This window comes from Alligator mississippiensis, chromosome 6 (genome assembly GCF_030867095.1).
Source record: "Alligator mississippiensis isolate rAllMis1 chromosome 6, rAllMis1, whole genome shotgun sequence".
NCBI classification, from domain to species: domain Eukaryota; kingdom Metazoa; phylum Chordata; order Crocodylia; family Alligatoridae; genus Alligator; species Alligator mississippiensis.
In genome coordinates this window covers 16,748,624-16,773,102 of record NC_081829.1, presented here as the reverse complement: position 1 = coordinate 16,773,102, position 24,479 = coordinate 16,748,624, and the positions used below count along the sequence as shown (strand labels likewise).

General features: G+C 44.7%; 1 protein-coding gene and 1 non-coding gene across 3 annotated transcripts; both read right to left on the bottom strand.

Annotated features, from left to right (window-relative positions):
• Positions 1–337: 337 nt before the first annotated feature.
• On the bottom strand, positions 338–24,479 carry PPP1R8 (protein phosphatase 1 regulatory subunit 8). 2 transcript variants are annotated; one of them, XM_006262977.4, is made up of 7 exons: positions 24,311–24,479; positions 12,275–12,335; positions 7,056–7,209; positions 6,052–6,272; positions 4,291–4,435; positions 3,579–3,643; positions 338–2,789 (listed from the first exon to the last, which is right to left on the bottom strand). In XM_006262977.4, the coding sequence occupies exons 1-7, from the start codon at positions 24,370–24,372 to the stop codon at positions 2,436–2,438; spliced, it is 1,062 nt and encodes a 353-aa protein (XP_006263039.2). In that variant the 5' UTR covers positions 24,373–24,479; the 3' UTR covers positions 338–2,435. The 2 variants fall into 2 exon arrangements, with proteins under 2 accessions (XP_006263039.2, XP_019344656.1); XM_019489111.2 differs by lacking the exon at positions 24,311–24,479 and having other exon boundaries at positions 12,258–12,335.
• LOC132251303 (small Cajal body-specific RNA 1) lies at positions 10,176–10,343 on the bottom strand. Its single transcript, XR_009463248.1, has one exon. It is a non-coding gene; the product is annotated as a small Cajal body-specific RNA 1 (non-coding RNA).

Sequence of the window (24,479 nt, the reverse complement as noted above, 5' to 3'; positions counted from 1 at the left end):
CAGAAACAGAGTTATACTGCTGGGTCCTGAAGCATAGCTCAGAGCCAGATCGCCACAGAGAGCTTTGCCCGAGGCACATGGACTAAGTGTCAAAAACAGTGTAAGCACAGTTTATGTAAAAGTGAAGCAATGATCCTGGAGCAGCAAAGCTCGGGTGCAGGCAGCCTGAAGTTTGGAGCATAATTAAGACTGCCAGATGCCCTAACCAGGAGCATGTGTCAGTCTCACTAAGACAGAGTTATGAAGTGACAGGTAGTTGCATGAACAGAAACCTTCAAGAAGCAATGCAAGCTCCCAATTGCAGTGGGAGTCTAGCATGGGAAAAAACACACTAAACTTTCCAAAATGGCAAAATCTGAATTTAATTTACAATGTAGTAAAGGTTACAGGTAAAAAGCTAAACAGAAAGCATGAAAAGGCCTATTACACAAATGTACAAACCTCATGGTGTCAGGCCCCATCCTGTACTGGCCTGTAAAGGCTTCAGAGCTCTGAAATAATGAGAGCTGGTACAATCCCAGGGACGAGAAGAGCTTCCAAAGTGACAAGCAGTAAAGTTCCCCTTCCCAAGGGAGATCTTGCAAGAAGTCACTTGTAAAAATAAAGTACTGTTCAATTTTTACTTGCCCTAACTACTTACACCCTAAAGAATTGTCTTCAAAACACAGACTGGCAGGAAAGAGGAAGTCCTGAAGCCTAGGAAAAAATAAAGCTGAAAATTAAAAGAATTAGTCTGAAGTGCAAAGTGTAAAGTACTTGGAATGAAAGAAGATGAACAAGAGCCAGTTTGGCTAGCCGAGCCAAATGGGATTGGGGTGGGGGGAGGAGGGTGGGGGCAGAGAGGGAGGAACAGAGAGAGAGGGAGGGAGGAACAGAGAGGAACATCAACCCAATCCTGGATTACCAGCTCATTTTTATACATATATCATGACAGAAGTTTTCATTCTGTAGTTTACAGAAGCAAAAGCCATATTGATTTTGGAACAGCCGTCCAAAAGAATACAAGAGTGTACAACCAGATGGGATACATTAAAGAACAGTCTCTCTGATGGTGGTTACATTTTCAAAATACTAGCTTGCCAAGCAGCTACCTGCACTGGTGGACTTCTGGGAGAGGATAGTTATGTTTAAGTGCACATAACCTGGAGGAATTCCCCAAATAGTACTTTGAGTAAGTACTTGAGCTATGCTATGCTAAATGATACAAAGACTCTGGCCACAAATATTTAAAATACAAAATAATATACGAATGCATTCATATAGTTTTGGGAACCCAGGCTTTGTGGGGCTAGCGGGAGTATCCAACTCAAAATTCCCACTTTGTTTGAAATGAAAGAACACTCGTATCAAACCATGGAGTGCCGCACACCCAAACTAGGAAAACTGATTTGGTTCAGATGCACTTAATTTTCATCAGAAAACTGGGTTCACTTTAGAAATATGCTAGCTTTTTTTCCCCAACCCATCCCCCATTTTTAACAAGGAAAAGGACAACAACGTAGATAATAACTAAAACCATATGCAATTTAAGACGACATAGAAACTATGAGAACAATCCAATGCTGCTGACTATTTTTCACAAACTCTGTCATGCCTCTCATGCTCTATGATTGTCAGTTTAAAGGGTCCCCTCCCAGACATAGACACAAACACAAAAAACGATACTTCACTTGTGCTGAAAGGTTCATATATGTCCTTATGTGTGTTATGACGGCTGTTACAACAATGGTATTTGCCATTTCTTTGCTATTTGCTTTTCAGGTTTAACAGAATGTTTAAAGAAAACTGTCTAGTTTGTTTCAGTTTTACTTTTCTGTCCACATCTCCAGTCCTTGTGAGGGCACTAGATGTGCCCATGTTCAAGATGGCAAATACAGCAAGAGAATGTTTGCACTCAAACAGAAACCTGTCGTAAGGTTTTGTAAAAGTAAAAATGAAAGTTATTCTACTTATTACATTTAGTAATTGTTTAAATTTACTCCTAATGACCTGATTAAGTATTGAATTTAGGCTTGACCCTGCAAGCACTGACTTCTGAAGTAGTGCAAACTACTATGAATACTATAACTGGAGTCAAGTTACTCACAGTATAAGCACTACACCTAGTCTTGTGCATTTGCAGGATCATGTTAAACGTCTGAGGCCTAAATTACTTGACACTATTCCTTTATTCTCACCAGGCTTATTGACTCTGAAGTTTATCCCTAAATTAATGGCAAAGAGAAAAGGCTGCTAGACAATTTGGTTCAAAAGTAGGTGGGATATATATTTTTACATTCATATAAAAAAATGTTCTGAAGACAGATCTTTAAGGGATAAATCACCCTTCCGTTCTGGATATTACGTGCAGTTAGGACACAAATTTAAAAAAGACGATACTGCACACAAACAGTTTCTCAAGTTCATCACCCCCCCGCCCCCAAACGAAGCCCATCTCAGATCAGTAGAGAAGGGGTAGGCTTCTTGCCTGGCCAGGCCTCCTTTGCATATTTCTTCTTCTTGGGTTCATTCACAGCTTCAGGATTAAAGACAGCAGGGTTCGGGGCAGGGTTCATGTTAACTGTTGATGGCACAACGGGAGTCAAGTCCACATCAGGGGCTAGATTAGGGTACGGCATTGGCAGGCCTCCAATCAGTGCTGTCCCATGAACGCCATGTGACTGGGAACCTGCCTCATTGTGGGTGGGAGGTAAGCCACCATATAATCCTCCACTGTAGGGGAAGTTTTGCATGCGCCGTGTTGAAGATTCATCTGTGGTCAGTGAGCCCGAGTTTTCCATCCGTTTTTTCTGCAGTTGGACAGAATAAAGTATTTAAAGAATTATTTAGTATTTAACAATAGAATAAGTTATTCCAGATCCCATCTATAACCTTCTAGCACAGCAGTGCATGCCACAAATTAAACTCTCATCCCTCCCTGACAGCTGATTTGATATCTGCCCCCCTTAGAGGTGTACCTGATAGATTTTACCTTGGGGTGCTGGACTGGAGGCAAGGGGACTCAAGCCTCCAGATGCTTGGAGAAAAAGCATCGCTGCCAAGAGCTAGGTTAACCATTCCCTGGCCTGGCAATCACTACAGCTTTATATGGCAAGCAAAGATCCAAAGCCCTGAATTTGCTGACAGCTGTTGAGTGTGGAAATGGTTATCTTGGCTCTGGATGGTGACACCTGACACTCCCTCTCGCATCAATCTCAAGCCCCTTTGCCTCCAATTCCAGCGTCTTTTTACTGAGCATCTAGGCCTCATTATCATGCAACAGCTGCCTGTGCTACTTGTAGCATGTGTGTGGTGGGCTGGGCACCTTTATTCTAGCACTTTCACCACACTGGGAATTGATCAATATTTCCTACTTGTTTTTTGCCATTTACCACTAAGCCAAAAGGCATTTTAAGGACAAATTTCTACTGATCTAACATTTTGTAAAATGGCCTAAACTTGAACTTACAGTCCTGACACTTCTTTTAACCAAGGTAACTGGAGGTAAATAGGCAGCTACTTTTAAGAGAACAATTCATACAGAAATTATGGACAACCACTGTAGTTTCTTGTTGATAGCTTTAGAAATGATTCTTTACCTTAACTGGGACTACTGCTGTCTGTACCATGTTTCTGAAACGTCCAACGGAGGGGTCCACATCCTCTGTAAGAATGACACATTCAGTAAAAAAGCTGGAAACAGTTAGCATATGGCACATAAGGGGATTTATAACAAATCAGTACCTTCTCTTTATGAAGCTGGGATTCTAAGAGTTGTGTGTGGTCAGGCAAATCTACAAGTAGATGAACTAAAATGTACTGGTGGGGCCATCTAGTGGTAGCACCAAGCACTGACTCCTGGGTTTGAAGTTGGGAGGGTCTGTGGCAGAGCTTCTGGGGTCAGGCTACCTGATTATGCTTAAAATTTAATTTTTCCCATGGCTTCAACACATAGCCAAAATCCTCAAATGAGAAACAAGGTACTTCGTGCTACTCTTACTGCCTAACGGTTGAAGTGGTAATGACTAGTTCATGAAGGACCCAAGGGGCAGTCAGAAGTTAGTGAGAAGTCGCCAAAATCTACTACAGTAAAATCCCTGTTATCTGGCATGAGTGGGCAATGCCAGGTGCCGGTTATGTAAAACTTCTGGCTATCTGAGCCCGGGGGGGGGGAGCAAGCACGGCAGCGTGACATGACTGCACGCAGAGTAGGGAGTGGTGGCAGCACTTTCCTATTAACTTGCTTGTCATAGGAATCCTACTGGGGTAGAGTAGCACTCTCGAGTTCTGAGGAGAGAAAGGCAAACTCACCCGGATTGATTATCTCATCATCATCACTGAATGTCACTCTTGAGTTCTTCCGTTTTCTCTTTGGTCTCTGGATATCCAAGTTCCCTTCTTCTATGGTAAGAGTTGAAATTCTCTTGTTATGGGCTGTGTTAAACTCTGTCAGGTTCTAAGGAAACATTCATGGAATAAACGGTTGGTATGGCTGTAATGTATGCAAATCTAACCATGCAACTGTGCTAGTTAACAGCAAAATACAGCATCAAATGAAGAAAAGGTATGAGGGCCAGCATCAATGCACTGTTCTCTGCCCCACTGTCAGCCTGATCTCCACTAGCTGAATGCAGGTGATAAGGCTACAATGGCTCCTGATAGCATGAGCAATAGGGTTGGGAAACTGCTATTGACTTGGTAAAAGGGCATGATTGGGTGTTTGTGAGCAAACATCCAAGGCCTGACACAAGGACTCCTGGAAAGCAGCACAAAGACAAGCCTGCTGTTGTGGAATGAGATAGTGTGTGAATGCTTACCAGCAGCAAACGCCTCTTAAACAACCTTCAAGACCAGGAAATGTAGAGCCCCAATCTCACTAACTAAAGGACAAGAATATCATCCACCTAGAACAGGAGTGGGCAAAATATGGCATGTGGGCCAGATACAGCCTGCCAACCGACTGGATCTGACCTGCAGCTGGGCACCTGTGCCATATTCCTGCCTGTGCCCGCTGGCCCAAGCAGCTTCTGGCCCAGAGTGTGCAGCTTCTGGTGGGGCTGTTCCCAGTGCTGCTCTGCTCCCCTTGCCTCTAGCAGGAAATGCCCAGCTAAAGCTTCCCCTCTATCTACCTGGAGCAGTGCAGCAGGGGCAGGAGTGGGAAGAGGAGCTGCCGCTGGAGGCAAGGGGAGCAGAACAGCACCTGGCCAGCTGCAGCTGCACCAGAAACTGCCATGCTGCAAGCTAAGTGTGCTGGCCAGGGCGCAGGCTGGCAGGGCTGTTCTGTTCCTCTTGACTCCATTGATGGCTCCTCCTCTTGCCCCTTGGAGTGGAAGGGGAGGTTCAGATGGGAAGCTCCTGCCTCACTGCATGGGGCTCCAGCTTCAGTTCCTGGCTGTCTTCCACCAACTCTGCCCACCCAATGTGAAGAGCAGCTGCTCTGCTCCCCTCACCTCCATCCTGCCCCCTGCTGCACTGCTATGGGTGGGCAAGTAGGAGAAGCTTCAGCCAGGTGGCTCCTGCTGAAAGTGAGGGGAGCAGAGCAGCACCCAGCTGGCTGCAGCCACATGGGGAATAGACCCACCAGACGCCATGCACTGGTCAGGGCCAGGCCAGGGGGCCTGCAACACGGGCTGCCCCAGGTAGGGCTCAATCCCATGTAGAGTACTGTGGGAACAGCCAGACCCTGTCACCCAGGCGCACATGCCCCCTGCCTCCCGGTCCCTCCCTCCCCTCACACATGGCTGGCTCCCAGGACCTAATGCCAAGGCAGCTCCCCCCACAACACGTCTCTCACTCCCAGACACACCCCATCACAGGGCAGGAACAGGCAGGGAGCAGACCGCAGCTCAGCCCGGGCCCCTGCCCTGAGCTGTCACCACCCTGTGACCTAGCCCAATGATCTTGGCTTCACCTGCCCCACTCCTAAAAATGGCTCCCTGCCCACCCAAAACCCCACGGGGGTGGTGAGAGGGTGCTGACCCAGCCTGTGACAGCTCAGCATAACTATACGTGGCCCTTGGGCCCAAATAACTGCCCACCCGATCTAGAATCTCAATATTCTGCAGCGCTCACATCAAGCTCTGTCTCTTCCTCTGGCAGGCCCAGCAAGCCTTTGAGCTCCTCATCTTCACCGCCCATCTTCTCATCTCCTTTAACTGCTGATGGCAGTGTCTGAGGCTTCTCTCGTAGAGTGTATGCTCGTGTAGAGGCACCAAATGAAACCGTGGAGTCAATGGGAATCTGCTGGGGTTTGTGAGGTTCCAAACGTATATGACCCAAGAATGTACCATGTGCTGAAGAGAACATCAGAATGGAAAAGAAATGGTTCATTAGCTGTCATGGAGGTGCCTGGGATTTACAACATTCCAGCTTAGCTATCGAGAAATTCAGCACCTGTGCCTCGAGTTGTCTGTCACTGAGGTAACATCATACAGCAAACTCTTTCATTCAAGCACCGGACAAACACCCAGACTCTGAAGTGTCAGCTCTTCCCAACAAGTCAGGAGTAGAAGTGACAAGTGCCATTCCACTTCAGGATTCCTTTAACTTCTACGGTAACCCACCTATATCCACCCTTTTGATAGAGAACAGACCTCCCCTGGGCTCCAGCTTTTGGAAAACTGCCCTTCTGAATGGTAAAGCCCTTTCCATGAGAATTAGGAAGACACTTCTGATGTAGTTAAGAAGGAAACCAGGAAACTTCTTCTTCTCCTTCAACTATTCCAGAGCCTAGAAAATTGTCCATTTAGTGCTGGAGAAAGGGGTCACATGAGTAATATAAGCATTATTCAGACCCAGCTGAATATATAAGCATTATTCAGCCCCAGCTTGACCTAGTCTCAGGATCCTGATCCAGAATGTCATCACCTAGCACCTGGTATGTGCAAATGGAAAACACCATGGCTCTGCGGACATTCAAGAATATTTTGGTACTCGGATATAAATTTTCTACTGAGCGACAAGATTTCTGTCATTCAATCTTCTTTCACACACAAACATTCTTCTGAAGATCTTTGAAATCTAACTTACAAACAAACCACCCCACACTGTCCCTGGTTAAACTTTAAGTTACTTACTGCTGTTAAGATCTATGAGGAAAACCCTTTTAAGATGTTTGTGATAGACCAAAGCAGCATGGACCCGAGAGCAGGACTGGTGATCAATGGTAAAATCGCACAGATCAGGGTTTCTCCCAAACAGATAATACTTCTTCTCATCAATGATCAGTTTCTGAGGTAGAATATCAAATAAATAGCAGCATTACCTTATCAGATGCATGCAGTCTCCCCGATCTTCCTAAAAACAGACTTGAGAAAATAAAGCAAACAAAGGAAAACCCACCCTAATCAGACAATCTTTAATACCCTAGTAGAAAAATATTACACACTGAATAATACATGGACTCTATACACTAAAGCCTGTTTGATTTTTCAATTTTGTCTTGAATTTATTAAACAACTCAAGCATCATCCTTTGTAGAACCTCAGCAACTAAAGATGAAAGAAATTTACTGACTCTGTTATAATCTCTGTTTACAAGGCCAGAGCTTTCAGCATAGATTTATGTCTCCATTTTCAACCACAGTATCCTGTAGCTAGCTACTCCAATTAGCTGGTTTATCCTAGTACTGATCTATTCTAGAATTCATTTGAGCTTTCTTCTTCTTAATTAATTCTAGCTCCATGGTGTAAATGTGAATAGTCTTATTTCAGTGAGTTAAAGTTGGGTATTTGAGAAACCCCCTTTATATAAATCCTAAAAAAACACAAAGAAACAAGTTCCAAGATTCAATACCCTAATGTCCACAGAGCACACTTCCATTAACAAGTGGAACCAGCAGAAGAACTTCTCTGTTGCCAAATACTGAAATATGGAAATACTAAACAGCAGGGGTGCACCGATAGAGATTTTGGGGGTTATCGATAGTCGATATTTAAGGAGGCACCATGGGCCCCAAGCCTCCACCCCCTGGAGCTGTCAGCTTCTTGCACTTACCCTCACTGCTGATCTCTAGCCCCTCTGCAGAAGGGTAAGCACAGATGTGGTAGAGCAGCAGGCTCTGCAGTGGCGGGAACACTGCAGTGAGGATATGCAGAACAGTGCATCTCTGTACCACTGGCTTCCCCATGCCATATTAAGCCTTTGCAGGCCATACTGCATCATTTTGCAGGCTGCATCAGCCTGCAGGTCACAGGTCGCGACTTCTGCTTTAAGGGATTTTTTTTTTAAATTTCAGTAAATAATCCCTCCTAACCACAAGATGTTACAAGATGATGGCATCCTAAAGGAAGCAAGTTAATATCATCTTGTGTGCAAAGCAGCTTCTTAATTCATGAGATCTCAGCTGGGCAGCTCTTAGCTTTCTACTGAATTTTGGAGTCTCATATGCCAAACACTTAACACTCCAATTCATCTGCACAAATGTTACCATTTTTGTAAGTCAAGTTGTTCCTAGAATCATTCCTTAATATAGAAATATAAAACTGGAGAAGGCTTAATCCTTCATCCCATTCCCACTCTTAAATTCCTCTTTTTGCTACCCAGATTGCCAGTTTCATTATTAATGATAGTGCCTGCAACATATCCATGTTCCAGGTACAATCATATCCTAAAGTCCTATTTTTGCAGGGGGAAGAAACAGATAACTCCATCCCATTCATTCTGTGACAATGCACTAAATCATACAACAAGCAAGAAGCAGAACACAGAACATGACCACATGTATCTTGATTTCTAGTTTTATGCCTTGTTTACACAAACACATTACATGGCCTCATTTTCTACAAAATCACTTTGTGAAACCATGCCTAATTAGCTGTCTAGTATAACCTTTAAAGTTCTTTCGGCAGTAATCTGCTTTTCAGATTACTCTTCCCCATTGAATTTTTATTTTAAATTAATTTGCCCCAAATGTATTAACCTACATTTTTCTGAGCTGAATTGCATGTTCCAGTCTCCATTTTTGTCCCTCTAATCTGCATCTCTCTAGCCTCCTCCTACTTCCAGCTTCTCACAATTTAGTATTCAGTAATGAATATTTAGTGAATTCCAAGTGTTTATTGCCTCTGGTAGATCACTAACAAAAAGACGTAACAAAGACCAGAAAAAATCCTTTTTCTAATACCACGCATTTTTATTTATCACAAATCCCTTCATAACTGGTCCTATAACCAGCTTTCAGTCAACAAGAAGGTGCTCATATCTAGGCCACTTTGAACAAGTTTTTGGCGTATTACTTCATGAGATGTCAAGCACTGCCAAAACTATGTTATCAGTTTCTGTATTCTAGCCACCTACAGATTAGGTCACCTGGATCCAACAATTAGTCTTTGCTCACATTCCCCATATATTCTCTTATTTGTACCTTATGAATTGCAGTTGGCATTAACTTTTCTTTAACCCCAAGTTGACAAATATACATTCTGATAGGGTAGAATTTAAAAAGGAGTCAGATTTCTCAGCCATTCCTGAAGCACGATTTAACTATCTTACCTTAAAACCAACATCATGTATATTTTAAACAACACTTCCCATTGTTGTTAGCTCCTCTAGCTAGTATCTTTTCCTTGAAAAGCTGAAAAGATTCTGATTTGTTTGGTTATCTCCCTATTTAATAGAAAATCTTCTGAAGACCTCATATCATTTTATCTACATATTCCTTTGTGAATGTTGCCTTGCATCCACCTTATTCCTTTAATAATTTGCTTGGAGATATTTGGTTAGTATCTTTTATGACTCCCCAAACCTTTTATACCAGTTCTAAAAGTGCCTTACTCATGAGATATAATTATCTATTTGCTTTTCCAGTATTCACTATTTTTGTGCTACTGAATTCTGTGATCCCATGTTTTATCATGCAAAAAGTATACGGAGCTTCCGTCTCCTCCTAGTAACTCCCTCCAACTGGGTGAACAGAACCAGATGTGAACATTTTGATCCCCATGAGTAAAGCCTCTTGTAACGTTCAGTGCCATAAGAACTAATCTAAGAATTTTTCACACCTCTAGTCTAGTTCCAAGGGATTGGACAAATCCTATGTGTTCATTTGTAACTGTTCGAACTCAGTGTAAAAACATTATCAGCATTTTGCACCCACTTTTTAAAGATGCAAATATCATCATATACTGATGCAAAGCAGTGAAACTTCACGAAAACTTTACAGCCTCATTTCACCACGTGGAATGTGCTAAAAATACATCTGTGCCTCTGAGTTATAACCCAGTGTGATCCTCCACACAGTGAGCTTAAATACTGCATGGCTGTTTGTTTTGATGTTGCACTTCTCAGACCCAGCTATCACGAAGTGCATCTCAGAGCTCTATAGAAATCTGAGATACAGATAGCTTGGTTAGTATCAAGTGCTTAGTTCATGCCAACTCTCAGCCTATTTTGCTAGCAGTAACAATGTCAGAGAAACTGGAATACATATGTGCAGGACAACTGAAAGATGAAGATTTTTCACACTACAGTTGTAGAAATGGCTTATATTTGGTAGAAAGGCAAGATGAAAGATTACAACACAACATAAGAGACCTAGATTAGAGACACCAGGCCCTCACTAATTAAACGTGTTAAGTACTTGTTACTGGACTGTGACTATGCTCTGCCTATACAAGCCAGAGAGAACATAATATCTGCCCCACAGAGCTTATGTTCTAAATAGACCATACAGAGAGCAGGTGATGGGAGAACACAATGTGATAAAAAGAACCTGAAGAGTGATAGCTTGTCTGTTCAAGAAACTTACTGAAAAAAACTAGGGTATGAATGTAAAATACAGTAATGTATTTATACTACATTACTCTCTATGTGGACACCTATTCAAAATTAAGAATGCCTTTTCTGCTTCAGTTTCATCTGCTTTGGAAGTCTACCAACATAAACTATAAGAAGGCTCTCCCAGTAAGGCAGTGGTCCCCACACTTTTTTATACTGTGGACCAGCAAACTGTAGACCAGAAGTGACCAGCATACCGAGGACCAGCAGCCATGCCTTCGCAGTCCGGTGGTCGGGAACCTTTGCAGTAAGGAACAGCATTCACACAGGGTGCTTCTTCCAGCCTGGCTTAAGTTTCTGCAACATGACACACTTACAAACCTGTGACTAGAGCAGTGGTTCTGTACAAGGGCAACACTGCACTCTGGGATGCTGCAAGCCCCTTGCAAGGGTGCTGTGGTGCCAGCACCACCACAACCAGGTGGAAGTGCCCAGTGCACCTTGTGTGGAGTCTGACCAGGAAATACTGCAGCAGAAGCAGGCTGCCTGCATTAGGTTTATGAAATAAACAATGCAGGCAGGAGTGCCTGCTCCTGCTGTAGCTGCTTCCTGGCCAGGCTCTGCACTCCACAGGACGTGCATAGGGCACTTTTACCTGGCAGCAGCAGTTATTACAGTACCCAGCAAAAGGTAAGCTGAGGCAGTACAATATTTGTTCTCAACTAGGGTGCCACTAAATTTAGAAAAGCTATGGGGATGACCCTGAATTTAAGAAGATTGAGAGCCACTGGACTAGAGACTTTCAGCATCCTTGGCTTATCTTCACTTAGTCTCATGTTTATTTTTAAATGCTGAATTTATTTTTTATCATTATTACTTTGTCTCCCTCTGCTTTGTAATCTTTTGCTCTCATTGATGAACAAGGTAAAAACATCATCTTTACTGTAAAATAAAATTAAACAGCAAACCGAAGTAACACATTCCAGCAACAAGCAGCTCAGAATAAGTCTTTTTAATGCTATTATTTGGATTTTAAATTTGGGCTCCCCAGACTTATTTAAACAAGAAAGAAAACAACTATTTAGTCTGGTACAAGTCATTTAAATCTGGCAAATAAGGATTTACATAAAGTAATTTTTCTTTTTTGTAAATAATTTCATTACTTTTTAAAATTTAGATGCATGTGTAGGTTTTGTCATCACTGTAGTTTGTTTCTTTAGGATCTGAAGACCCTACTGAAGTAACTGAACCCAACCACTCCAGCTTTATACCTCTTTAATTAGCAAATTCAATCACCTTCTAGATAACACACACAGCACAGACGTCTGACTGGGATCCACAGCACACGCACAACAGGAATACTGTGCTTCAGCAAAATCAGTTTAAAGTTTATGCCTGCCTAGCTGTAGTAAAAGGTTTGGGAGTTACTGTATCACTGCTTATAAAAAAAATTAATGTATGGTTGAGAAGGAAGGGTGTGTGAAGAGGAAGAGAATGAGGAAGCAAAGCAATGGGATTTAATTCTACATACACATTTCCTACAGCATGCATCAAATACTTACTGCATCTATTTTCATACCTCAATAAGTTTGTCTCCTTTCACAACATCCAAATGAAGGCCAGGTGGAGGTTTTCCTGCCCTATAAATTTAAGGGAGAAAAATATTTGTTTTATGAATAGTCTAATACTTGTTAGCAATATGACACTATAAACACCAAACTAACTCAAGTTTTGTCAGATTTACTGTGCAGTAACAAAATACTGCCTCAACTGCTCTCTATTTGAGGTATTTTAGATAATTTCTGCTTGCAGATAAACACACCTCTCACTGGTTATGTTATTCATCCTCCATAATTCACTGAAGTTAGACAATCTTGAAACATTCAAATACCTGTTGCCAAAGCAGTAAACCAGTCTGAATGAAAGATTAGATCAGAGAGGGTGCTGCTGTTGTCAACACATTCCATGGTTAATGCTTGATGAGAAACCAAGGTAACTCCCAGCTAGGGTAGATGGAGATGGCTAGGATTTCTTAAAGGGAATTAATTGTCCCAGAATCCTCTTTGTAGGCTGTTTTTCACATGAAGCCCTGTAGCTAGTATAGTTCTGATAAAATATAAAGCCTCCAGGTTATGTCTTCAACTGCCAAAAATGAAAAAAAGTATCTCCTCAACTCTTGAACTTAAATTCTTCTATCAAGGATTCACTGGTTCTTCACTTGTAATGATTCTCCTCCAATATCCCTCCATGTGTCACCATCCTTTGGATCCTTCGCCATCAAGAATATAACCATTGCTTATCTCTGGGCTTCTGCAATTTACTTGTAAAGCAATGAGAGTGAAATGATATGTTTCCGAACTGCACTACTACCCAAATATTTCTGAATAACTATAATTTAAGAGACAACACTTATTTTTTCTTTGCAACTGTTGGAAAGCTCTGGGCAAAAGCAGCAGCACTGGAGCACTTTGACAACAGACTCATGAAATCCAATTTGTAACTGAAGTTTTTCTAGCTGATTACCTATAAAAATCATGCTCATTAAAATATGCTTAGTGTTTGGCAAGATAGCTCAGAAACCCTTGCAAAGCAATGTGCACAATGCTCAACCACCATATCGTCCCAGAATTTAACATCCGAAAGCAACGGCAGAGCAGAACCACAGCTCTCCATCATCTTTTGCTTTATTTCCTACTCTTTAGAAATGTGGTACAAAGATTTTCTATTAATAACATCTTTCACCATCCAAACCACCATCTTGATCCCGTTAGACATTTCTTTGTGAATGCTCAGTTTTCAAATTCAAAACAGGCAAAACTGAGCTCTTGATCCTTCTTGCCAAGGACTTATTGATCACTGTGGATACCAGAATGTTGTTAATGGACAGAGGGCAGACAACTATTCCCTTTCTTTTGGGCCTTTCTGCAGTATTGAACACTACTTCATTTATTTTGGACTGCTCTTAATGCTTTCAGTATGCTTCAAGTTTTTTCATTGAAAATACATAATGACATTCCCGAAGTCACAGGAACACAGGACCAAAACTGGTCTCCTACATCATCAAGTGTAACTCATTGCTATTGCAGGCAAATATGTCCTGTTTATATCTTGATCAAGTTTATCTTAAAACTGTTCCCCCTTCTCCCTCAAACTCTTGCTACTTCTAAAGGAAGACTGTTTCAGAACCTCTCTCCTTTATGGTTAGAAATATTTTAATTTCCAGTGTATATTCATGGCCAGCTTACCCATTTGTTCTTGTGCCAACTATAAAGCCTTAGCTTTATAGTTTTTTTTTCTTCCTGTCAGTTACCTCCAACATGGTAAGAAATCACATCCCCTAAGCTAAATATGTAAAATTGTTTTAGTCTCCTCTCAGAAAATAAGTTCTACATTCCCCAACCATCTTAGTAGGACTTTTAAACCTGCCTTGATTTAAATGAATGTTTCTTGTGTACAGTTTGGTCACCTGTATCCAGTACTCCAGATGCGATCTCACCAGTACCTTGTACAATGCCTTAATAGTTCCTATCTCTAGTGGAAATACCTTGCTCGACATGTTAGGATCACATTAGTCTTTTCCATTAGTGACTCAATCATACTTTCACTGACAAACACACTCACAAGCCCTTCCCTCCTCTGTTCCAAAAGAACTCCCAGCTTATACCAGAAAGTCTCGTCAGTCCTTAAATGCACTCTGCATGCTCACCTCTCTCACAACTAACAACAGTTCCTCAGCTATATCCAGTTTACTTTTGGAAAGCCTCCTGCTATGGCAACATTTTGTTTAAAATAGATATAAAAGGAGAATTCTCTATTATAAAAAAAAAAAAAAGTGTTAGCTGCTAATGATGCAAACAGGATGAGTTTCATTTTAACTTGTGTTAATTTAAACACCTGAACAATGGCCTGATTTAAAATGTGAATTTAGAACCCTAAATTTAGCTGTGCCTCTTAAAAACCTTGAACTATGCAACCAGGCTATTACATACATCCCTGTGTCTGAGTTGACAGGCAAGGTGAAATTCCACGAGCTCTAAAGGACCACATTCCCTTGGGATTGCCACATCTGTGTCAGGCACAACTTCACCTTGGCTCAAAGATGCTTGTGAAGAACAACAATTCTGGCATCTGAAATGTACTAATTTATACCAAATTACATAGATCAGGGGTTGGTAACATACTGCCTAAGCCCCCAGGTGCCAGTGCTAGGCAGCGAGTTGTACTTGCGCTACTGCTTCCAGCTATGCTCATTAGAGGTGCACTGATGTATTGGCCCATATTGTATTGGCACCAATAAAAGGAAAATTGACGTTATCGGCAAATTGGCTTTTTTTTGACCAATGTGGCCGATAATGTCACCGATAAATGCCGTGTGCACGCGTGCAGCTGCAACATGCATGCAGTCAGGAATGCAGCCTGGAAGCTTGGAGAGCAGCGTTTGGGCAGTAAACCTGTGTGGAGGGGCCAGATCAAGGCCTCCACAGTGAGGGGAGGAGTGGGGCTGAGGCAGGGGCAGGGACTGGCACTGGCACTGCCCAGTCAGGCTGAGGCAGGGGACAGAGCCACAGATGGCTCATCTGGGGGGCAGTTCTCACTGCTGCAAACCTCACTGGGGCAGGCACAGGGGGATGCGCCCCCCCCCAAATCTGTGTGGGGAAAGGGCACGCATGGGGGAGCTGCACTGGCCTCTTCCTGGCAGGGGCTGGGATAGGGCTGTGTTTGGGGTGGGTGGGGCCAGGACAGGTGCTGACAGCTCTGGGAGGGGAAGCTACTGCTGGGGGGGAAGGGGGGGAGGCCCTATGGCGAATTTTGGGGTGGCTGTAGCTTGCCCCCACCTACCCCACCCCACCACCTCCCTGCCCGTCGAACACAGCCCTGACACAGCCTCTGCTGGGAAGAAACCAGCACAGCTCCTGGCTCCAAGCCCATAGCACACAGCCTGCCCTCGCCCTGCACAAAAATCTGGGGGGCACATTCCCCTCATGCCTCCCCCAGGGGCGCATTCAACAGCAGGAACCGCTCCCCCCCCTACCCCCCCCAACGAGCAACCCATGACTCCATCCCATGTCTGCCTCTGCCCTACCCCCACTCCCTCTCTCACTGTGGGGGCCTCAAGCTGCCCCCATGCCCCTTCCCTCCCCCACATGGGTGCCCGCCCTGAGTGCAGCCCCAGGCCCAGGCCCTCCGCTGGGAAAAGCCCGGTGCTGCCTTGGCTCCAGCCCACAGCAGCAGCCTGCCCTCACCCTGTGCATAGATCCAGGGGCACACAGCTCGCATATGCCCTCCCGAAGTGTATGCAGCAGCAGGAGATATGCCCCCCCCGACGAGCCGTGGCTCCGTCCCGTGCCCTACCTTGGCTGTGCAGCACCTGCCCCAGCCCCAGCCCCATTTCCTCCCTCACTACTGTGGCCTCAGTCTCCCCCGCCCACTTCCCTCACAACAGACTTACCAACCAGACCCAGCTGCTCTCTATGCTGAGCTACGCTCCTGGCCACCTGCGTGCTGCATTGCAGCTGCGCGCATGCACTGGGTATTTATTGGCCATGTTAACGGCCACATCAACCAAAAAAAGCCGATTGCTGACACAGTCAATTTTCCTTATATTGGTGCCGATCCAACATGGGACTGATGTACTGGTACACCTCTATAAAACAGTAATTTTTTCTCATTTGTTCTGCATACCCCCTACAACCTTTTTAAGTAAACCTAGGGGTACGTGTACCCCCAACTGACAACCACTGAGTTAAATGAATAAAGGATATCAATGAACAAGAATGTGCTTTTTGTAGAAAACAGATTAAATCGAGGCTTCCTGACCAGTGATTTAAATCGATGCAATTTAAATCAAATCCACCCTGCTCATGCCCCAGCCAGAGAGTGGTGGTGGGGAAATTGGGAGAAGCAGCAGCAGTGCCTGGCCCTAGTGAGGGCATAGGCAAACCATGCCCCCCGCCCTGCTTTCCCCAAATGCTGATGCACCAAAGCCAACCCAGTCTGGGGCTGACCTGTTCTGGCCTACAGATTATAAAGGTTGTTGGCCACCAATACAGATTCTTGACAGGTCTTAAAATTCAACCACTACAAACAGTTTCTGGCCCAACGGCAGATAGTCATAAGAATCAGAAGAGGAATGGAAACATTTTTAACAAACACACTATTCTATTCCAGGATGTCAAAGATACGGCTGACAGGCTTCATCTGGCTTGCGGACCAGTATCGTTCAGCCTGCAGTGTTACCTGAAGCATGCAGCTAGCACTGGCTCTAACCCCCACGTGCTCCATGTGGAACCCATCTGATGTGGGCTGTATATAGCACAGGACTGGTCTGAGTTGGGCATTTCACATGGTGCCTGTGTTGAACTAACCCTGCATGCTAGATCTGAAGCTAATCCAGATCAGGCCCACACAAAGGCCACCTGTGCTGGATCCAGTGCTCAGAGCCAGTCTGGCACAGGCACCACATGCAGCACACACCCTAGACCAGCCCCATGTACCACACGTAGTGCACACTATGTGTAACACCTGGCCAGACTGGTCCCATATGCTGAATGCACAGTACTGGGCTGGGGCTGGCACTCATGTTGCAAGCAGCACAACTGGTACAGGGCATGCGCTGCATGCAGTGTCCATACCAGCCTAGACCTGAGGGCTGGTCCCAGAATGTGGGGCCTAGCTGTGTGCCCAATCTAGCCTGCAGACCAACTCTGGACCCTGTATCCAGCTTATGGGGCCAGATGAGTTTGACACCCCTGCTCTATTCAAACCACATGCAAAAAAAAAAAAAAAGAGTCACTTGTACCTCATGCAAAAATGTTGCTCGTCACTCATCTGATCCCTAGTGATATTATAAATCAACCACCACAGCGTAGTAAACAGGCTCTCAAACCTTTTTATACTGTAAACCAAACTTAATTTAGAAACTATATTATAGATACCTCTCCTTCTATATGAAATTGTGTGGATCTTCTCTCATTACCATTGAACCTGCCTATAGTAATGATAGCAGTTGCTTCCCAGAGAAATCATTATGAGAAAGAATTTGGTGTATTTTTCATCTGCTGGAAATAAAGGAGAAAAATCAATAGAAAACTATTATTTCTTGTTGGAATGCCTGTAGACCACAATCTGAGAACCTGATTGTTGGAGGGGCTCTCGATTGCAAGCAAAGACAAGGTTTTTGTGGAGCGGATAGTGCAACCATAATCTAGATCTGGGCACAAGATACAGGGATAAGGGCAGAGCACAAAGCATGGTCACAATTTATTGAACGAAAAATATTCCCGATTACATAACAATAATTTAATAACAGTCCCAGCCCCAGGAAACAGTTAGTTTAATTCGAAATAGGTAAATGAACAGGGGAGTCGAAGGAAATCTCTCTCTCTTTCTGTCTGAAGTACAGATCAATAAAATTCACTAAAGACAGTAGTTTACCACAGATAAAAGCCATTGTTAATCCTACAGCTTCTCTGCTGCTAGATTACCCACTCCTGAAACTTCCTTTGCTACAAGGTCATGAAGACTGGTTCTAGACAGATGGTTTTATTCTTCAGCTACTGCTCTCTCACTAATACAGGGGTGCTCAACTTCTGGCTCATGGCCCAAATGCAAGCCTGCAGAGCCTTGGAATCTGGTCTGTGGTGCTCCCCACAGGTAGGGAAATTTGGCAGCGGGGGAGCAGTGGCAGTTACTACTACCACTCTCCACACTACCAAAAATCCCCAGCCCCACGCAGTGGGTTACAGCTGGGCCACAAAAGTCTCCTTGCATGGACAGATCAGGGCCAGGCCAAGCCCCCTTCTTCACATGTGGTCCAGTTAGGGCTAGCTTTCACCCCTTTTCCCCACAATGCCAGGCCACACCCCCTTTCTCTACATGGCCGGATTGGGGTCAGACTGCGATCCCCCTCCCCTTCACTCCTGTGTGGTCAGATGTGGCTGTGCTTTGCAAGCCCCAGACACCAGACTGCATTCACCGGCTAGATCTGACCCACAGAGGAACTGCCCACTGCCCATCTGGCTCCACGGACAAAAAGGTTGGGTACCACTGCACTAATACAGCTGCAAGAGTTCAGCTCCACTAGTACTATCAAATGCAAAGTACTATATTAAACTAGCCACTGATTCCACCCCCCCATGTTGTTTTATTTCTGTTAGACCACAGAGATAAAAGCACCAGGAGCTAGTATACACTGGTACCAATACTCCATAGGCAGGAAACTTTGGGGGTGTAGCAGAGTTAGACTTAGAAAATTTGAGACAAACCTCATCCTAGACAAGACTTGGTAGACTCATTACAATAGCTAAAATAGCTTTAAACTTACTTTTTTCTTACTCCCTGTGCCATAAGTCAACATTCTTTCCCATGCCACTAATACAGCTCAGTGTTGCGCAGGCCAACCACTACACTGGATCCATCCTCTTCTACCTAGCTTCCCAATCCAACAGGTTGCTTACATCAATTGCCAGCTACACTTAATATGCAGGCACTATAATAGATATAGTACACTCAACAGATATGGGCACACAAATTATACGAAAGTTGCGGAAGACATCTGAAACTTTTTGATAATCTGGGATTCAGATAGCCAGGAGTGTGAGAAGACTGCTGTTGCAAATCCTACCTACTTTGAAGAATCATAAGCAAAGGGTAAAATATCATGTTTCATCTATATAACTATGATTCACATGGACAGTATTTAAAAATCCACACCTTTTGTTCATGTTAATATTTCGCATTCCATAGTTGTATTCAGAAGAAAGTAAGACTTAACTCGTGGAAAGAACTTTAGAAGTGAGTAAGAGCCAGCAGAGTTTATAACAGTAAGTACAGCTCTGTTTAAAAGCATGAGACTACATCTTTACTGTAAATTGAAATTTCAAGTCAAATTAAAAAAATGTCTACCTACTGTCTTTATCCCTTATACCGGTTGGTACATTTAGACATCAATAGCCACAACTGCCTAACACTTTCTATTATAAAAACTCATTCTTAGCTTCTTATAACTGTGCCAAAATGTAAACTTTTGAGCTAAACTATTCTATGCAGGGTGTTTGCTGGAAGCTGAAATTTTAGAACATTAAGTGAAAACAGCTTAGTTATTACCAAGAAATACTAGGGAACAATGTTATATTGTTCCTTTAAAAATACTGCAATGATTTGAGAAGTTTTTACTTGCATGCTCTGCAGATTGGCAAAAATGCTGCTACTGTATCAGGGGTCCACCTTTCTGCTTTTGCAGTGAAAATCTGCCAAGTCTGGATAAATTATAAGTCTGAAAAACTTCAGTTCATTCACAATTAGTAGAAATTTGCAAAAGCATACAGTATTATTCTATGAAGTTTCCGCCTGTGTCAAGTATACTTCCTTCCCATACCACTCCTAGATGCTAGTCAAACCAAGTATGCTCCATATCAAAGTTAGGGGCACATAGGACACTATGGATCCACTGTTAACTACCCAGGGGAACTCTTAACAGAAGATACAAAGAAGGCAGAGCTACATAACAGCTATTTTGCCTCAGTCTTCACAAAAAAATTAAGCTACAGCAAGGCACCTAATAAGGATTATCTGGATAAAGAAGGGGGCCAGTTGAGGGAGGAGATAATATAAGAGACTGTCAGAGAGCTTTTGATGGGTCTGAATGAATTGAAGTCAGCAGGGCCAGATGAACTTCATCCCAGGGTACTGAAGGAACTGGCAGAGGCACTCTCACAGTCCTTGGCAATGCAATGATCTTCATGAAGTTGTGGAAGATGGGTGAGGTACCAGAGCACTGAAAAAGGACCAATGTAGTGCCCCTCTTAAGAAAAAAAAAATAAGGAAAAAGAAACAACAAAAAAGGGAGGACCTGAGATTAGCCTCACCTTAATAGCTGGGAAATTATTGGAGCATATCCTAAGGAAGTTCACTGGAAAGCATCTGGAGGAGGAAAGGCTGATTGCAAGTAGCCAACATGGATTTATAAAAAACTTAAACTCCTTTGGAAAAGTAACTACTTGGGTGGATGAACGGAATACTCTGGATATAGTATATCCGGACTTCAGAAGGCTCTTGACAAGGTCCCCCCACAAGCTTCTTGTAAACAAATTGAAGAAATGTGGGCTACTAGACAAAACTGCTATAAGGTGGACAGAAAACTGGTTCAAAGGCCACAAAATTAACAGGTCCATGTCAGAATAGCAGGAGGCTTTGAGTGGAATCTCACAGGGAGTCTAGTCTGGGCCAGATGCTGTTCAATGTATTTATTAATTATCTGGATACTTGCATATAAAGCTTTTTGAGATTTGTGAACTACATGAAACTGAGAAGGACTGTGAACATGGAAGGTTGTGAGGGCAATTCAGAAGGATCTCAAGAAATTGAAAAGCTGGGCTGAAGCTAACAGAATAAAGTTCAATGCTGACAAGTGCAAGGTACTAGACCTCAGGAAGAATAATCAAAAACACAAATACAAAATAGGTGACACCTGGCTGAATGGCAACACTATGGAAAAGGATCTGGGAGTCTTGGTAGATTACAGACACAGCTGCACAAAAAGCAAATGTGGTTTTGGGATGTATCCACAGAAGAATTAGGTGCAAGATGGGGGAGGTGATGGTGACTCTCTACTCTGCATTGGTTAGGACTCACCTAGAGTACTGTTTGCAGTTCTGGGCTCCACATTTTAACAGGACATGGAGAAGTTGGAAAGGGTCCACAGGCAGGTAAGAAAGATGATAAAGGGCTTGGAAAGCAAATCATATGATGAGAGGCTGAAGGATTTAAGCATGTCCAACTTGCAAAAAAGGATGGGACATGATAGTGGTCTTCAAATACTTGAAGGGCTGCAATTAAGAGGAGGGAGAACACTTTTTCTCTCTTGCTGCAGCATGAGGTATACCAACGGCCTGCAGTTGCAGCAAAATTAGTTTAGATTGGATAGCTAGAAAAAACTTCTTCACTGTTAGAATACTGGGGCAGTGGAATAGACCACGGTTTCCCAACCAGTGTGCTGCAGCTAGTAAAGCAAGCAAAATGCTGCTTGCATCCATAGATGCTTCTCAAGCAAATCCCAGGATATCATTCTCCTATTGTACTTGGCCTTGGTGAGGCCACAGCTGGAGTACTGCATCCAGTTTTGGGCTCCACAATTCAAAAAGGATGTGGAGAACCTTGAGAGAGTGCAGAGGAGAGCCACGCGCATGATCAGAGGTCAGGAAAACAGACCTTATGATGAGAGGCTGAGAGCCATGGGACTCTTCAGCCTGGAAAAGTGCAGGCTCAGGGGTGATCTGACGGCCACCTATAAGTTTATCAGGGGTGTCCACCAGGTTCTGGGGGAATGTCTGTTCACCAGAGCACCCCAAAAGATGACAAGATCGAATGGTCACAAACTCCTCTGCGACCGAGTCAGGCTGGACATAAGGAAGAACTTCTTTACTGTCTGAGCCCCCAAGGTTTGGAATCGACTGCCGCCGGGGGTGGTTCAAGCATCCACTATGAACACCTTCAAGACACATTTGGATGTTTACCTTGCTGGGATCCTATGATCCCTGCTGACTTCCTGCCCCTGGCAGGGGGCTAGACTCGATGATCCTCCGGGGTCCCTTCCAGCCCGAATGTCTATGAAATCTATGAAAAGTGTGTAGTCAGAAATGAACAGGTATGCCGTGGAATTTTGCCATGGTAATGAGCTACAATAGGTATGAGGATGGAGAACGCCTTAACAGGTGTGCTGCAGAAAACGTTTATTAATGTAAGTGTGCCTTGGGCTAGAAAAGGTTCGGAAACACTGGAATAGACTGCCGAGGGAAGCTGTGGACTCTCTATCATTGGAGGTGTTCAAGAAGAGGTTGGATAACCACTGGTTGGAGATGGTCTAGGCATAGCTAGTGGGGTGGGGTGGGCAAAATGATGGAGCTGGCTAACAACTGGACTCCATTTCCCAGCAGCTCCTGCCTGCATGGCTGGGAAACCATGCTCCATGGAGACCCCAGCCATGATAGTACAAGGCAGGGGTTGCCATGAAGACCAGCCCCAGCCATGCTGGCAGGGAGCGCAGCAGGGCAGGGGTTGCTCCAGAGCCAGTGGGATCTTGCGGCAGAAGCAGCTTGGTCAGGGGCCAGGGCAGAGCTGCAATCTGCAGCACGCACAGTCCGGACAGTGGTGTGCAGGCAGCAGATCATGGCTCTGCCCCTGCTCCAGACCACACTGCCACTGCTGCAAGGACCCGGGGCAGAGCCGTGATCTGCAGCCTGCATGTCCCTGTCTGCAGCATGAAAGTTTTCCACCCCGAACAAAACCCTACCAGAAAGCAGTGAGGGAGGTGTCCATTGTTGCTCCTGCTCCTGTTACATTCTGACATGACCTCTCTGTCAGGGCCCAGGGTTTGGGTCCCACTTGCCCACCCCTAGTTATGCTCCTGGGTTGGGTATAGGCTAGAAAGAGAGCATAAGCAAAGGTGAGCAGAGCAAGGACATTCATAGAAAAAAATGCATAACCCTCTCCAGAACATTGAAATGAACCAAGGATCTGGAGCTTCAGTATTTTTCTGCCTGGAAAATAGCTGTGAATCTCACTGACAAAATATGAGAGCTCCATTTAGCATCCGGAAGGTAACAGGTTGCTACAGCTACCAGCTACTTCACCATGTTGTAGAAGTCTGTAGCGTCAAGCTCCCAGCCCTGCTGATGATTCATGTGGGAGTCAGTATCATCTAAGAGATTTTCTTTTTACTTAAAAAAAGAAATAAAGAACATTCAAACTGCAGAGGCAAGTACAGAGCTTAGTGACTGCCAGAAAGGAGGCTGCACGTGGAACTGGACGTCCAACCTCTTGTTTGCAGACTTGATCACACCGGTCTCAATTGCACAGAGGCTTTTCCTTCTGACTGTTAACTGCTACAAAAATGTCATAGACATTACGGCTGGAAGGGGCCTTGCAAGATCACCAGGTCTGTACTCACAAAAATATACTCAAAATGTTTGCGCTCAAGAAAAAAAATTTGAAATACCTCCAAATGAGCACCCAAAGGAGCCAGCAATTCATAATTTAGCCTCAATCTCTTTGTGCTACCTAACTGTTTCACAGGTGGAGAATCACCAATAAAACGCTGAGGGGCACCTACAAATGTGCTCCAGACCTTCAAAAACAATGAGGACGAAGATCAGAGAAAACCCCAGGAGTAAATTACCGAAGTTTTTATCTGGCGCAGGGTGTAAAGGGGGTGCAGGATTATAAAGCACATACAATGAGGGGCGCGGGGGGGAACGGTCAAGTAAACAGTGGTTCAGAAACTACCATCAACCGGCCGCTGAATGAGGCAGGGTCCCGTGGAGGAAAACCACCACAGCTGCAGGCACCGAGCCCTCCTCAAGGAGCAGCCTCGGCCCCGGCCCGCTCCCTGGTGGCCGCCGTACTGGACAGCAGCGCTTCTGGTCATCTCAAACTGGGCTGCTCCTCGCTGCGCCGGGCCCGGGGAGGCGGAGTCCACCTTCCTCCCGGCCTGCAGCTGCAGCCGAGGGAGCTGGGAGCGGGCGCAGGCCCCGCACCGCCGGCCCGGCCCGGCCCGCCCGCCCCGCACGAAACCGCCCCCGGCTCCGCCCGGCGCGGCGCGGCGCGGCGCGGCGCTCACCAGCTCGGGCACTCGAACAGCGACCCGCCGCCGCCGCCACCCGAGTTCGCGTTCGCAGCCATCTTGCGTCTGCCCCATTCAGCGCGCCAGGGCAGGATGGGAAACAGGCGGACCGCCGCCGCCGGGCGCCATCCCAGGATGCATCGTGCGACACGTCAGAGCGAGAGCA

Bases quoted from the DNA above. Each gene is read 5' to 3' on its own strand.
- PPP1R8 (XM_006262977.4), bottom strand. From the start codon at position 24,372: ATGGCTGCGAACGCGAACTCGGGTGGCGGCGGCGGCGGGTCGCTGTTC. The intron at 4,436-6,051 runs GTGAGCGCTGCA...ATGTTTCCTTAG, and splicing joins AGGAAGAGACAGAGCTTGAT to AACCTGACAGAGTTTAACAC. The intron at 3,644-4,290 runs GTGAGTTTGCCT...TCATTCTTACAG, and splicing joins TGATGAGATAATCAATCCGG to AGGATGTGGACCCCTCCGTT.